This window comes from Liolophura sinensis, chromosome 7 (genome assembly GCF_032854445.1).
Source record: "Liolophura sinensis isolate JHLJ2023 chromosome 7, CUHK_Ljap_v2, whole genome shotgun sequence".
Taxonomy (NCBI): Eukaryota; Metazoa; Mollusca; class Polyplacophora; order Chitonida; family Chitonidae; genus Liolophura; species Liolophura sinensis.
The window spans coordinates 49213897-49227167 of record NC_088301.1 but is presented as its reverse complement, the minus strand read 5'-3'; the positions used below and the strand labels follow the sequence as shown (position 1 = coordinate 49227167).

The 13271-nt window shown below is 38.6% G+C and overlaps 1 protein-coding gene across 1 annotated transcript; it reads right to left on the bottom strand.

The window, feature by feature from the left end:
- Positions 1 to 2744: 2744 nt before the first annotated feature.
- LOC135470996 (monocarboxylate transporter 14-like) lies at positions 2745 to 11531 on the bottom strand. Its single transcript, XM_064750046.1, has 3 exons — positions 11345 to 11531; positions 3701 to 4012; positions 2745 to 2941 (listed from the first exon to the last, which is right to left on the bottom strand). Exons 1-3 carry the CDS (start codon positions 11529 to 11531, stop codon positions 2745 to 2747), a joined length of 696 nt encoding a protein of 231 aa, XP_064606116.1.
- Positions 11532 to 13271: the final 1740 nt, after the last annotated feature.

Sequence of the window (13271 nt, the reverse complement as noted above, 5' to 3'; positions counted from 1 at the left end):
TACACGGATTGCGAGTAAAACCTGATGATTTAAAGTCACAGCTGTATCAAACAGAAGTGTATTCACACATCTCAAAATCATTACTGCTTTTGTGTAATTGAAGACTTCGAAAGCGATTGGCTTAGTATACTGGTAGGAAATGCACAGGTTCTGTAATTCGGCAAAGTATATTTTCAGCAGCTTGAACTGTTCTGATTGGTTGATAAATTCGAAAATATGTTTTCGAATTTATATGTCTTGACAGAGACGTATCACATGGGTTGGTACAGAAAATGTAAAAGTGGAATCACTGTAATCACGTCATTTTATTTAATATTGTAAGAGGAAGTGCATATAAATCTGTCCGTGGAGCGTGCATAATGTTTGTTGTCTTAGATATATCCACGAAAAAGATGGCAGTTACGTTGTGTCAGTATCCATAACATTGTCATTTAATCCATCAGGAAATAATCAACGAAGTCCAAGGATTCAAAATATTCCCCGATCACGGATTTTCCGTTCGACATCGGAAATGTTTGGCCTATTTTTTGATGAGTCATTTCCATTATACTCGATATTCTAGAAATCCAATTTCATTTTCAAACTCGTAGTCCGTGATATGGCATGGTCACGGTGATATGGCATGGCCTTAAAATGGCGTGGTACACTGAAGCTTTGTCCACGTTTGTGGAAAGGAGGAACTGCTTTATTTATCCTATATCCCTTGAGACAGACTCGCCTTCTGCATGACGTACGGTTCCCTGTACACAATGGAAGAGATTCTTCACATCACTCTGCCTACTTTCTGTTTATACATAAGGCCATATCTCAGGTATCTCCAATCTGGTGCATCCATCTGCCACTAGTTCACTGGTTCACTGGTTCGCGCAGAACAACGCTGTCAGCTGATGTGCTCGTGTTTTCACACCTCTTAAAGCCTATATCAGTTGATACCACGAGTTCAAGGTGGGAAGCGTTATCTCAATATTAAGCATTACTACGTGTCCTTCAAAAACACCGTGCGAATGAATACACATGCTACCCTACAAAGAGTTAGCTATTTCAAACCTTCAGTAAACATCAAAAGCAATTAAGAACACTGTTTTGCAGAGAAGTTTCTTTTTAGTGCAGTTATGTCTTTTGGCTAATTAGGATTGATTTTGTCAGAATATCCTTACTTTTGATTTTCTGTCTGATTGCGATTCACTCCACAAGCAAAGACATGTTCGCCCTACCAACAGAATTGTACAGGATTATTTCTGATAAATCGACATTCGATGTGCGAGCGTAATACAACGTCGGTAGATGTTTTATATGAACAGTTAGAACTCAACCCTACCTGAAATAAATGAGAGTTCGGATTTCACTGGCCAACCGTCATCACATTATCGTCTATGCTCTTTTTTCACTCTCCATGATAACAGGGTTCTGATGATGGACAAAGCATCCCCGAGACATGTTCCCTTTCCACCGTGTTCACTGATTATCGGTACTATGTTAACATGACTGCATTTTATTTACCCAATTCTCCCCACGCTGTAATGTAAGTTGCTGCCTGAGCTAAAAAGACCACATTTCACCGGACCAGTTACGTCTGACCATTTCTTCTGGTTTTACTTACGTATTTATTTATTTGATTGGTGTTTTACGCCTCACTCAAGTGCTTTGTTGTTACCCTTATACTGTAGTCTTTTATATTTCTTTGATCTTTCACATGATCAATGTTTTAGACCTATCTGAAAAAAAGAGGTTTGCATTGCATTTAGGCGTTAAGACAGACATTCATATACCAGCTGTCAAACTGGACGTTGCGGGTTAATAATCGCATGGACAAATGTTACAAATAAATCACCAAGAACTAAGCAGCCTGTGTAAACTATTAAATTAATACAGAAATTCATGCAGAACGAAGCAATCGAGCGCTTTCAACAGAATACCATCACTCTTAAAACCGAAAAGACGTTTAGGAGCTTTAAATGTTGCCAATTGAAGTTTTTATTAATATGCAGAAACACCAACGTGAACAACTAGACTAACAATATTCATTTTCTGAGATCTTTAATTAAACTTTTAAACTGTTTTCTAAACACCTGATCACATCTCTGCTTTACCTTACGAATTAGTCTCAGAGACTTTTATTCTTAATGTTACAATTTAAAGCAATTACTATGGTTTTTGCACCAACATCACTGTGCTATAAAAATTAACATCGAGAACTCATATTAGAGTAGAATGTTGAGGTAAATGTATACAGGAATGACTTTGATAAACTCAACACAAGATGTACATTTAGTTCAATATATATGCAAAAGATTGAGTTCACAAGTGATTGATAATACAGCACTTAATTTTACCCCACCGACTACCACACACTAAAACGTGCAAGTTTGAGGCCTTTACATTCATTGTGGAAAACGCATGTGAAGTATTAATATGAAAATATCTGAAATAGATTTTAAAATCTAGGTGTAAGTTATTTACACTGCTATGAAAAACCTTTCTGTAAAACCATTATTTGCATACACCAAAACCCGATGCAGTAGAATCGTGGATTCCATGCCACTGAATCCAGGAACGCGTAACTATTCAGTGGGCAACAGTGATCTGTTGTTAAATCATATGTATGCTCCACTGTGTCCCCAAGTTTGGACTGGGCAGTACCACCAGTTGACGTGGCGTGTCGGGGATGGAGAAGTAGTGATGTAAATATGCAAGGGTGCGGTTTATCTTCAAAACCTCCTCAGAATTTCGACCACACGGTGCTTTCAAGCAGTGGTCACCTTTTCGATAACTTCCTTCACTTCTACTTCAATGGCCTCCATTGTCTGCTCAATCGATTGAGGTTTGCCACAGCATTTTGAAAGCTTTAACACAGTAGCAAAGGTTATCACACTAAAGAAACACAAGCACCCAGCGATATAAAATGATATATTGTAGCTGCCCGTAGCATCGTTAATCAGACCTAAAAAAAAAGAGAAATAAACATAAAAGAAATGTCAAACATTATCAATAACTTTCTTCTCTTGATAAATCGTATTAAGAGATAACAGCAGACAGGAATAGGAGATGTTGAACTCGATATGCTGGTCCATAAACGAAAATGAACTTTACATGCCATAGCTATAACCTGTGTATTATTTCTGAATCAACCGCAGTCATGCTGCCGAAAACATTTCCTGAATGTAGATACTATGTGTAAAAGACTCCTTACATATTCATCTTACAGCAGTTCACAATCAGATTCATAAATAATGAAATACAAACTGAAAGAGATTTTACTTGCCTGCCATTGGTGCGCTGAGGAGGTACCCTATACCATATGATGTACAAACAAATCCGAGTCCCGTGGAGTAGTATTTAAGTCCAATCAAATCCGCTGTTACGACGGCGTAGAGAGCTATGTTCCCGCCCATTGCAACGCCGTACAGCACCGTGCCAGCAACCACAGCAGCATATGATGTAAGTAACGGGAAAGCAAACATAATGGCACCCATTGATACCCAGCAGCAACAAAGTAATAAAATATTGTGCCTCCAGACGACCTTAAGCAACAAACCAAAACACAGTGTGGAAATGGTGTTGGCCAAACTAATGTACACCAACAGATATGTGCTCAATGCTTTGTTAAAGCCCAGGAGCATGCCCATATCAACGATGACTATGTAGGTGTATTTGTAACCGATGCCAGCAACGGGACAAATCAGAAGATAACATATATAACCAGCATTTTTCCTTAGTGCGGAACTGCATAGAGCTTTCTTCAAGTGCAATCCCTCTTTCTTGTTGTTTTCAGTTTCCCTTGGTGTTACAAACATCCCAGCTGCTGGAAGAGTGTTTAACATAAGCGCAGACAGTATCATAATGGCGCCTCTCCATCCGTAGTAATCCGTGAGCTCCCGGATGATGATGGGGAATATCAAGGCGCCAACCCCAGTCCCGACAACCGCCAAGGCAGAGGCCGCGCCGCGACTTTTGCCAAACTGATGTCCAACCGCCACCACAGACGAAACACACACCAGGCAGCATCCTAGACCTGAAATGGCACAAGTCAAACTGATTCTTAATTAGTTGTTTGACTAATGGATCGGTGGATCGATCTTTTGCCTTCTTTGCCTAGTTTGTATCTATTTCAAGTCTAGATCAAGCCTATCGTAATGGTGTCTCTCTGCATAGCAGGCTGATCCCAACATTGACGTATGTATAGTGCTGCTACAATGAAACGCTGTAAAGAAGACACAAGGCCGAAGAATTGAAGACGGGCAACGTTTCCCAATTGGACAATGACTCAATCACCGTTTAAAGCCAAACTGCGGTATGGGTGAGTTTCAATAAAAGTGTAAGCGTTACAATCTCTAAAACGGAAGCCATCGTTATCTACCTGACAAAAACTTTTACAGTGTCCATGGAACATTTGTTTTCGAATTGTTTGGTGTTTGGTGCATAATAAATAGACTACTGAACAAATACACGCTGACTCTAATTTTATATTTACAAGACGTAAACCTTAATTCGCAACTCGTTCAGATCTCGCAAAAGCAAACATATAATTACAGTTATATATTCGGACATTGTCTTTCGTTTTACTGCAGTTTCAGTGGCAGCGATGAAATGAAAGGCATCTAGCAATGCCATGAAAAAGGTTTGGGTGCTTAAATGAGTCATATAATAAATGATTAAAGACCCCAGGAGACAATTTTCATCCCTGGCTTCTGCATCGACCAATCAACTCCTTCAGCTCTGTAAAACTCCGTATTGAGGTTACGAAAAGGTCTGCGCCTAAATACAATACACGTACGTAATACCTCCAGTGCTATGGACGTAAATATATACACGCTTTATGAAACGGACCCGAGAACTGTCTACTGTGCCGCTTTTTCCTCTCCGTTGACACAAATCTGTGTACAAATTATGTTAGATAATTGTGAACGAATCCTTGGGAAAAAACTGACAATCACCTTCACACTATCTTGCTACAGTTGTTACAATTATCTGACTTATGAATATCACATCTTCGTAATATTTCTACACACACGTGTAGAAATAACCTGCGTATAATAATGGGATGAGTATAAGCTGTTCAGATATCTAAAATCTAGACGCTTCCCCCAGGGGATAGGGGCAGCGCTTTTACACTTCGACGACAGCAGGAGCGAGTTGGACTGTTCCACATGAGAGGACGCTTATGGGTGTGTCGTACATATATTTTCCTCTAGGTTATAGATGATGACCCAGGAAAGCAAAAGGTATGGTACAGTATGGCATTACATTGAACATATAGTCTCTTAATGAAGAGGGGCCAATTCCGTAAAGCCCTTTCTGACTTTAGAATTTTAGTTCTCTTTACACGATGTATGGTTGTTGGTAAAGGAAGTTGAAATTTGGACACGTTTGTCTTAATATAACATTGATAAGGTTGAAAAAACTGTAAGGTGTTAAGCCCCAAAATAAGTTTTAAGATTGCGTTTCAAAGTTTAATTTAAGTCAGAAATGGCTATGTGGCATCGGTTCCAGATACAGACATTTGCAACCGGACGGGCATACATGCATGTACAACCAAATCAATCCTCAGTGTAACATAGAGGTTCAAAACATAGCAGCGACGTCAGTGTGATAGTTGGTAAATACTCGCACATAAGTGATGAAATCTAGCCTCTTTCGTGAGGCGTATTGAGCCTGTTCGTGTAAATGCTTAAACATTAGCCACTGACAAACCCCTTGCACCATCGCTTAAGAAGAACTAGGTATAAACGCGGTGATGTTAAGAGTATTATATTAGACATCACTCAAAACGTTGCCATAACATTCATCATGTTTAATCAATAAACATGATGATTATCAAAGGCATTCGCTTCAGTTCAACACCACAGTTTCTTTGCATGTGCTTGTACGTAATTGCTGCAATTAAGCTACGTTTAGGAAACTGTTACTATGACATTGTTTCCGGAGATTTGTCCCTCTAATTACTGTGCTCAAAATTTTCTTTCCACTGTTCTTTATTGAGCGTCCTTTCTTTTTGGTCGAACGCTGTCCACTTTAACCTGGGTAAATACTTAAAGTCTGCAAATAATAACCATCTGCACAAGATAATGATATAAACATGCCCACACCAAACAACCGCGGTACGATTATATCTGTGATTCTGTGCATACCCTTTGATATGCCTAAAAGGTTTAGTAAAAGGAATCGTATAAATGAATACCAACCTATGGTTCCAAATGTGAGATATATGGCGGTGATGGACGGAGCAAAGGACGAAGATAGCAGGCCAGCAAAGGACAATATTCCGCCTATTCCTGAAGATAGTCTAACTCCTAGTTTGTGAACAATTATTCCAGCTACCAGTCCTGTTGAAGAAAACATTGCGAAAAAGAAAACAAATTAGGATGTTAATCAAGAAATGTTACTAGGGTTGCTACAAGGAGGTCTAAACAGTCTAGAACAGTAGCCATTTAATAATCAGATATTCTTTCCTGTGTTTTTCTGATGCAATGGTTTCCTTTATTTTGTGCTCCCAATGTTTTTAAGATGGGACCACACCACGTCTCCTTAATTGTGTATTTGTATTGCGACTGTTTCCTTTATTGTTTTTTCCACTGCGACAGATTATTTTATTTATTTGATTGATGTTTTACGCTATACTCAAGAAGTTTCACTCATATGACAACGGTCAGCATTATGTTGGCAGGCAATCGGGCAGAGCTCGGGGGAAACCTGCGACCATCCACAGGTTGTTGACCTTCCCACATACGGATGTTCTTGTTTCCTACATTCTGTGTTTCTATTTGTGGAATTTTCTTTTATTGTGTGTTTGTATTGCGACAGTTTACTTTATTGTTTTTTTCATTGCGACAGATTATTTTATTTATTTGATTGATGTCTTACGCTATACTCATGAAGTTTCACTTATATAACCTTTCACCTTTACTACGTGTAATGCCTTAGGGATTAAAAACCACATTGGATATAAAGCAATTATATAGCTTCCAATCAAGAAATAACATGTGCGCAAAAATACTTCTCAACCAACTACATAAAGACATTTTTGATGGCTGTTTTGGTGAAAAAAGCTTACACCTTGGACGGGTTTAATGGCGTTTTCGGAAGCCCACTAGCACTGGGCCAGGTAAGTCTTTCATGCAGACTTAATTCCAGCTCCCACTGCCGTGACGGCATCTAAATCATTCGGCTTGCCAGGTACCTGGCCAGGCGCATGGTTTTCCCCTTTACTTGCCTGGTTTTCACCAACAATACTCCTGATCGCACTGATATAAATGAAACATTCTTGAAACACCAATCAATTAAAAAATCAAAACAGTAAACATGACTGATAAACGATTTTGTAAATGTTTGTAAATTTTAACTTAACATGTTAACGTTCTCATAACTGCTGACAAAATATCGGATTTAACATTATTAAAGTTTTGATCATTAAGGTGTACAATTTGTTGGTTATTTTTTGTATATGTTTAACGTTAAGTCACTTTTGTGGTAGCCACGACTAAACCAACCGTGTCACTGTTGTAGGTTACGTACTCTCCCAAAACAGGTTCAGTTAACATACATTACGTAGCTACAATAAATGCATAACGAACAAAAGCCTGTCTACAGTCGTATTTTTGCTTCATGACACGACAATTAAACAAAAGAAAAGTGTAAGCAGTTGGAACAGCCAGCGCACGTCCTGATAAACCCGATTAACCTGCTTTTCCAAGGACATTTGCTACACATCAAGTCATTTAAAAAAACAACCATTTCGCTGTAAAACCACTGTGAATAGTGCGTCATGTGACTGTAAGATTAATATAAGGGACAAAGAACTTTGACTTCGGGTGTATTTTAGATTACATAAAATTTAGGCCTTTTAAGGTGAACATAATACAATGTTTGATTAATTTGCATTGACAGCTTGTACAATCTTGTGAACAAGGAAATAATGCCAAATAACATCAGTTTGAAGAAGCCAACGGCGATCGTAAGTGAATACCTGAAAAATAATGTTCAAATCAGGTCATCAACATATACACCCATGATAAACAAGAATGGGCCAACATGAGCAAAACGAAATGAAAGAATATTCTAAAACAATGAAATTGTACGGAGCCGCTAAGCAGACATTTACATCTTTTTTAAAAATGTTGATGTCAAAGAAAAAGTATTTGTTTATGTAAAGAAACACTGACCCTTTTGCTCATGTTCCTAAATGCAGCTTGATTATTTTTTATTCTAACCAAACTGTTTACTTTTTTATCATAATGTTACTAAAAATAGTTGAAATAAAAGTAGTTGATATTTATGCTACTTTAAATAGACAAACCATTTTACTTTGACATGAAAATGTCCGCTTAGGGGCTCTTTAAAATGGTACTTTTTGAGAGGTGACTTTTTTACATTTATAAGTAACTGAAAAAGCCGTAGATGATAGATGGATAAATAAAACTGCCGTACACAGCTAACTAAATAAAAATTTGGGATGCATAACATCAAGAAAATGATGGTCACTTGGTGTGTACTGGAGGTGGCCTATCCTGGTGAGAGATAATTGCCATACATCTTGCATTTTAGATTAAAACGAGGAGGCTTAAATATTAAATATTAACACATTAAATGCACATAACCGATGTGACAAAGTCAATGCTATTCAATGCGCAGTGAAAGACTGTACCCTAAGTTATATGGCGTGATATCATAAAAGGGAAAGTAGTTATTTTCCTACCTTAGAACCTTTGCCTTAATGGATTCTCACGCGCTCAAAATAATGCGAAAAACCATTGGAAAGTGTGGTCCCATCTTAAAAACACTAGATTTTTCTGAATTGGTAAAAGATGTAAAAAACAATTTTATTAATTTAAGTATTAGCATTATTTTTGACTTTATGCACGCATTAAACGTGGCTTCCAATAATCATAGTGCTAATTCCACGATGGCTGTCCTGGGCTAAACATTGTCTCATTTCATCATGTCCGGAAGACAACTGCGCAACTCCTTGTTTTAAGGACGCCTCTTTAAAGAGCATGGAGAGTATAACCAGAGCAGCGACGACAGTGTGATAGTTGGCAAATGGCCACACGTTAACGGTAATATTCGCAAGTTGGTCCATTTACCTCTGAAAGAGTTTTATTCTATAACTGTTTATGCAAATTCTTAACCAGTGGCACGCTGGGTTAAGTAGAATTACGTCAAAACGTCACTGATGTCAATTGCAAGTGAAGTCGACAGCATGTTCGAAAAAATATAGATGTCCCCCAAACGGCCATCCCCATTATAAGAAAGCATGGTTGTATTGAGATCACAGGCAAGAATAAAAGGTTACTGTGACAAATATAAGTCGAATGAGAGAATGCATACAAGATTTTTAAAAGCGAGACTTTTCTCTGGACCTCCCTTTCATATGCTCACGGACAATACCGCTGTACAATTATTTTAATATGCTTCCTTTTCATCTCAGGATTTGTTAGCTTCGTCGCCATACAGTTCCACAAAGCAACGCTCAAGTACTCAATGAAGGAAAAGCTTTTACTCATGCAGATGACGAAAAGTATGCACCACGTTTTTGTATCTGAATTCAATCCCCTCTTTCAAACAAGACAATTTGTTTTGCTTTTTTTCCTTTCATGATTTCTCAAAGCCGGTAAATCCATTTACATCAACGAACGATCCCATTTTAATAGGGGAATTACTTCCAGGAACATAATACTCAACAAGTTTGTTGGACATAGCGTACTTGAAATTATAATAAGGGCTTTTGAATAATCCTAATTTAAATAATTCCATTCGACTCCTATAATTATATAGATCCACGCAATATATATCGTATAAGTTGTCATTAGCTCATACTCAAAATCTGCGCAGATTGATTCTTTTTACCTCCATCAAGGATTACCAGTCTCAATTGATATTTTAACATCTGCAATTACTTTGCATGCTTATTCCAGTAAATCATGTCGTGGATTCTTTGCATTAGCTATTATCTATACGTTAATCATTGTTGTACGCATATGGATAAAAAGGCTTGAGATCTCTGACGTCAGTCCCACGGCTGTGTCTAATTTCGCATAGCCTGGATCTAGGAGCTGTATAAGTTTTTTTCTACATTGGCACAGTGCTTACATGCTTACATTCTTTTACTCTTGACTTCAGCTTGAGCAACTATGGAAAGTAATTCGGGTCTGAGGAATACCCCTTGATTTTTATGTTATCAGAGCGTCATGAACTGTTGCTTTGAAATGAGTTGGTGCCAAGACGTCTTGTGTGATAAACAGGTATTCTGCTAATGTCGGAAAAGACATTTTAACAGTGTTCTCCCTTGGCTATTTGACCTCGATATGTTACATAAATATTCAGTAGACTTATCAGAACAGTCGACACGCTAGAAATATAGGTCGCACATACAGTGGCAGGATGTCTTCCCACAGGAAAAAAATACGACATCATAAAATGCATTACCTAGAGAGTTTAGGAAAGTATGACAAAAATGAACACTATCACTGTGGGTGGCAATAATATACAGTTTATAAACGCTGTGAATCGTCGGGATAAATAAAACAAATCAAATCATAAATAAAATAGAAAATTCCCAAAACCAAAGTCTCCCATCCCCCTCCCCGAAAAAAGCCAACTTTGAGGGATCAAGTATAGTTTAGGATATATCTAGTAGGCAAGCAGTAGGCAACTAAACCGGCTAAAAGATGGACAAACGAATTGGCGAAAATATTCCAAAGTGTAATCATTTATTAAGTTCTTAATAAGAAGGCGTGAAATGAAATTTTATTAAATGTCTCAGACAAGGACCTTGAGGGATAGCTTGCAGACAAGCAATAACCAGTCAGAATTATGCTAAAACATCTCCCAGCTGAGAAATAGCAAACACCAAAATCTAAGTAGATATTAAGGTGTTTCGCCAAGAAGTTTTAAAGATATTTAGCAAACAAGCTCTGGTTTGGAGAGAAGACGAATGCATTAACACAGTATGTCTCTCCCCTTCCCTCCCAGCATAATTCGAGAGACACATAAGCACACATAAATTAGGTTTCAAATGCAAACAAATGGAAAAAACGGCTGAAAATAAGGTCAGTGAACCGTATAAGGTGTATGATTTCACTGGTCCATTTCTGTGAACGCCATGGTATATTCTTGTGCCAGTCCTAATGGACAGATATGAACAGGATGTGTAGTCTGGTGGAAATGCAGAAAACCCCTTTTAACATACTAATGTACTAAATGCCTAATGAAAGGACGGCCCTCTCACTTGTAGCTACACTTGTAGTCCTGGCCTATAGACGTCAAATGTCACATATTACTTATTCGCACATGTTGCATAAGCAAATATACAACAAATGCCTGTTAGTCCACACTGACAAAAACTCACCCGCGCCAAAAACTAGCCCGCTGCAGATAGAAGTGGCCCAGCCCACTTGTACTCTGCTGGTGTCAAACGTCTCCAGAAACTCCACATAGAAGAGCCCAAGGGTGTTGGCGAATCCAGCGCTGAACAGTTGGGATATAAAGGCACCAAAGAGCACCATGAATTTCTCAGTCCGATGTGATTTTTTCATCCTGACTCCCGTTCCCCTTCCCACTATCCCGGCACGGGCAATATATCACCAATGGAACTCGGACACGTACTGGACGGCGTGTATGATGGTTTCCTCAAACGAGACTCGCTACATATCTGCAACCAACCGAAGAACTGGAGACTTGCAGTTCGCTGCAAGGCAAAGATTGTGACAGTGTACAATCGTTGACAGTTCCCCATGTGATTCTGTGACACACACAAACCCCTCTTTTAACGGTTTACTGAATAAATCGCAGCTATCACGTGACCAACATGCACGCTCTCACACACGCACACCAGTTAACGTAGAAATAACCCACTGGGCATTTCCTGCAGACACCGACCGTATTTATAATTTTTTTCCCTTCCCCTCGGTTTCTCTGCTGCTGGTAATACCAAGTGTACACCGTGGTTCAGTCTGTAGCCTGTACCTGTCTGGCCTATAGGTCGAACTGACAACCTATATAACGACCTGCCCAAGGTCGGCGAAAGATAATCACGGTTTAGGTTAGTATCAAGGTACGCTTCCCTCCAGACTGATTGCTAATAAGCCATGTTTGGGAAGGTATCGGGCTGTCCCATCAAGCAGTCACACTATCTCCGAGAATACACGGATAATTACTTAATTACTTGGGTTAAATGAGAAAGAAGTGATCAACTGGATACAAAGTCCAGAAACGCCGGTATGTCAGCCCTATCAGTAGAACGATTACAGCCAGCATATCCTTTGAAACCAGACGCTATAAAGCGCGGATGATAAAGAAAACTTACTTTGTTTCATTAATACAGATATTAATAACACGGGATTTTCACCTGCTGATTTCATGGCGGGAGAGAAATAGAACAATAGTTTGGCTTCCAGCCACGTGTCCTTTACGTAAGTCGGGGTGAATGCAAATGCTGCTGAGACTTGGATCTGGCTAATAACGTGTCTTCAAACCCAAGCGCTATGGAAGCCTATTTAATAAAGATTTGCACCCAGCTCACCTAAAACACTGTGTCAGGGTAGACGTCTTTTCGACAAGCTATCTCAATATAAATGTTTGTAATAATTATTTTATTGCAGTGAAATAATAACAACCTTATGACAGCCTTGGGTGTATTCATTCATACCCAATTTCAACACATCTGAACCTAGACAGGCATACTCCTAACTTAGGTCACCCAGTTATGGCTAGGATGACTTTGTCGCGCTACCAACCATAAAACAAACTATTACAAAACAGTACAGTGTAAATGAGAAACAAATTTCATATGAAAACTGAAGAAAGTTGCTGTGATGTGTTGAGGTTGCAGACAGACTTAAAAGTTTCGAATATATTTTGAGGCGCATTTTGGGTATATCTAAAATAATTTGATGTGTATCAGCACGTATGTGTTATGCATTGTCAAAGAATACTTGGATACATCTTCCCAGTAAAGACTGTGCCCTCTTTTTCTTCCTTTGCATTGTTTTATGTGATTGTATGTTAAATGTGATGACAACACAGCATTTTGAGTAAATATAAACCAGTGACGTCTAATGAATTGCAACTACAATCTCTGCGTATTTTGCCTAACTGGGTCTTCGCCATGGTCCTAGTGCTCGTGTGATATGCTCCTATTGAATTATTTTCATGAACAATAAACACTAACTGAGCTAAACTGGCAAGACGACGTTTACCAACTACCGCACTGTCGTCGGTGCTCTGGTTTTACTCCCTATGTAGTAAGTCTTTTATTTTGTACATCGAATAAAACT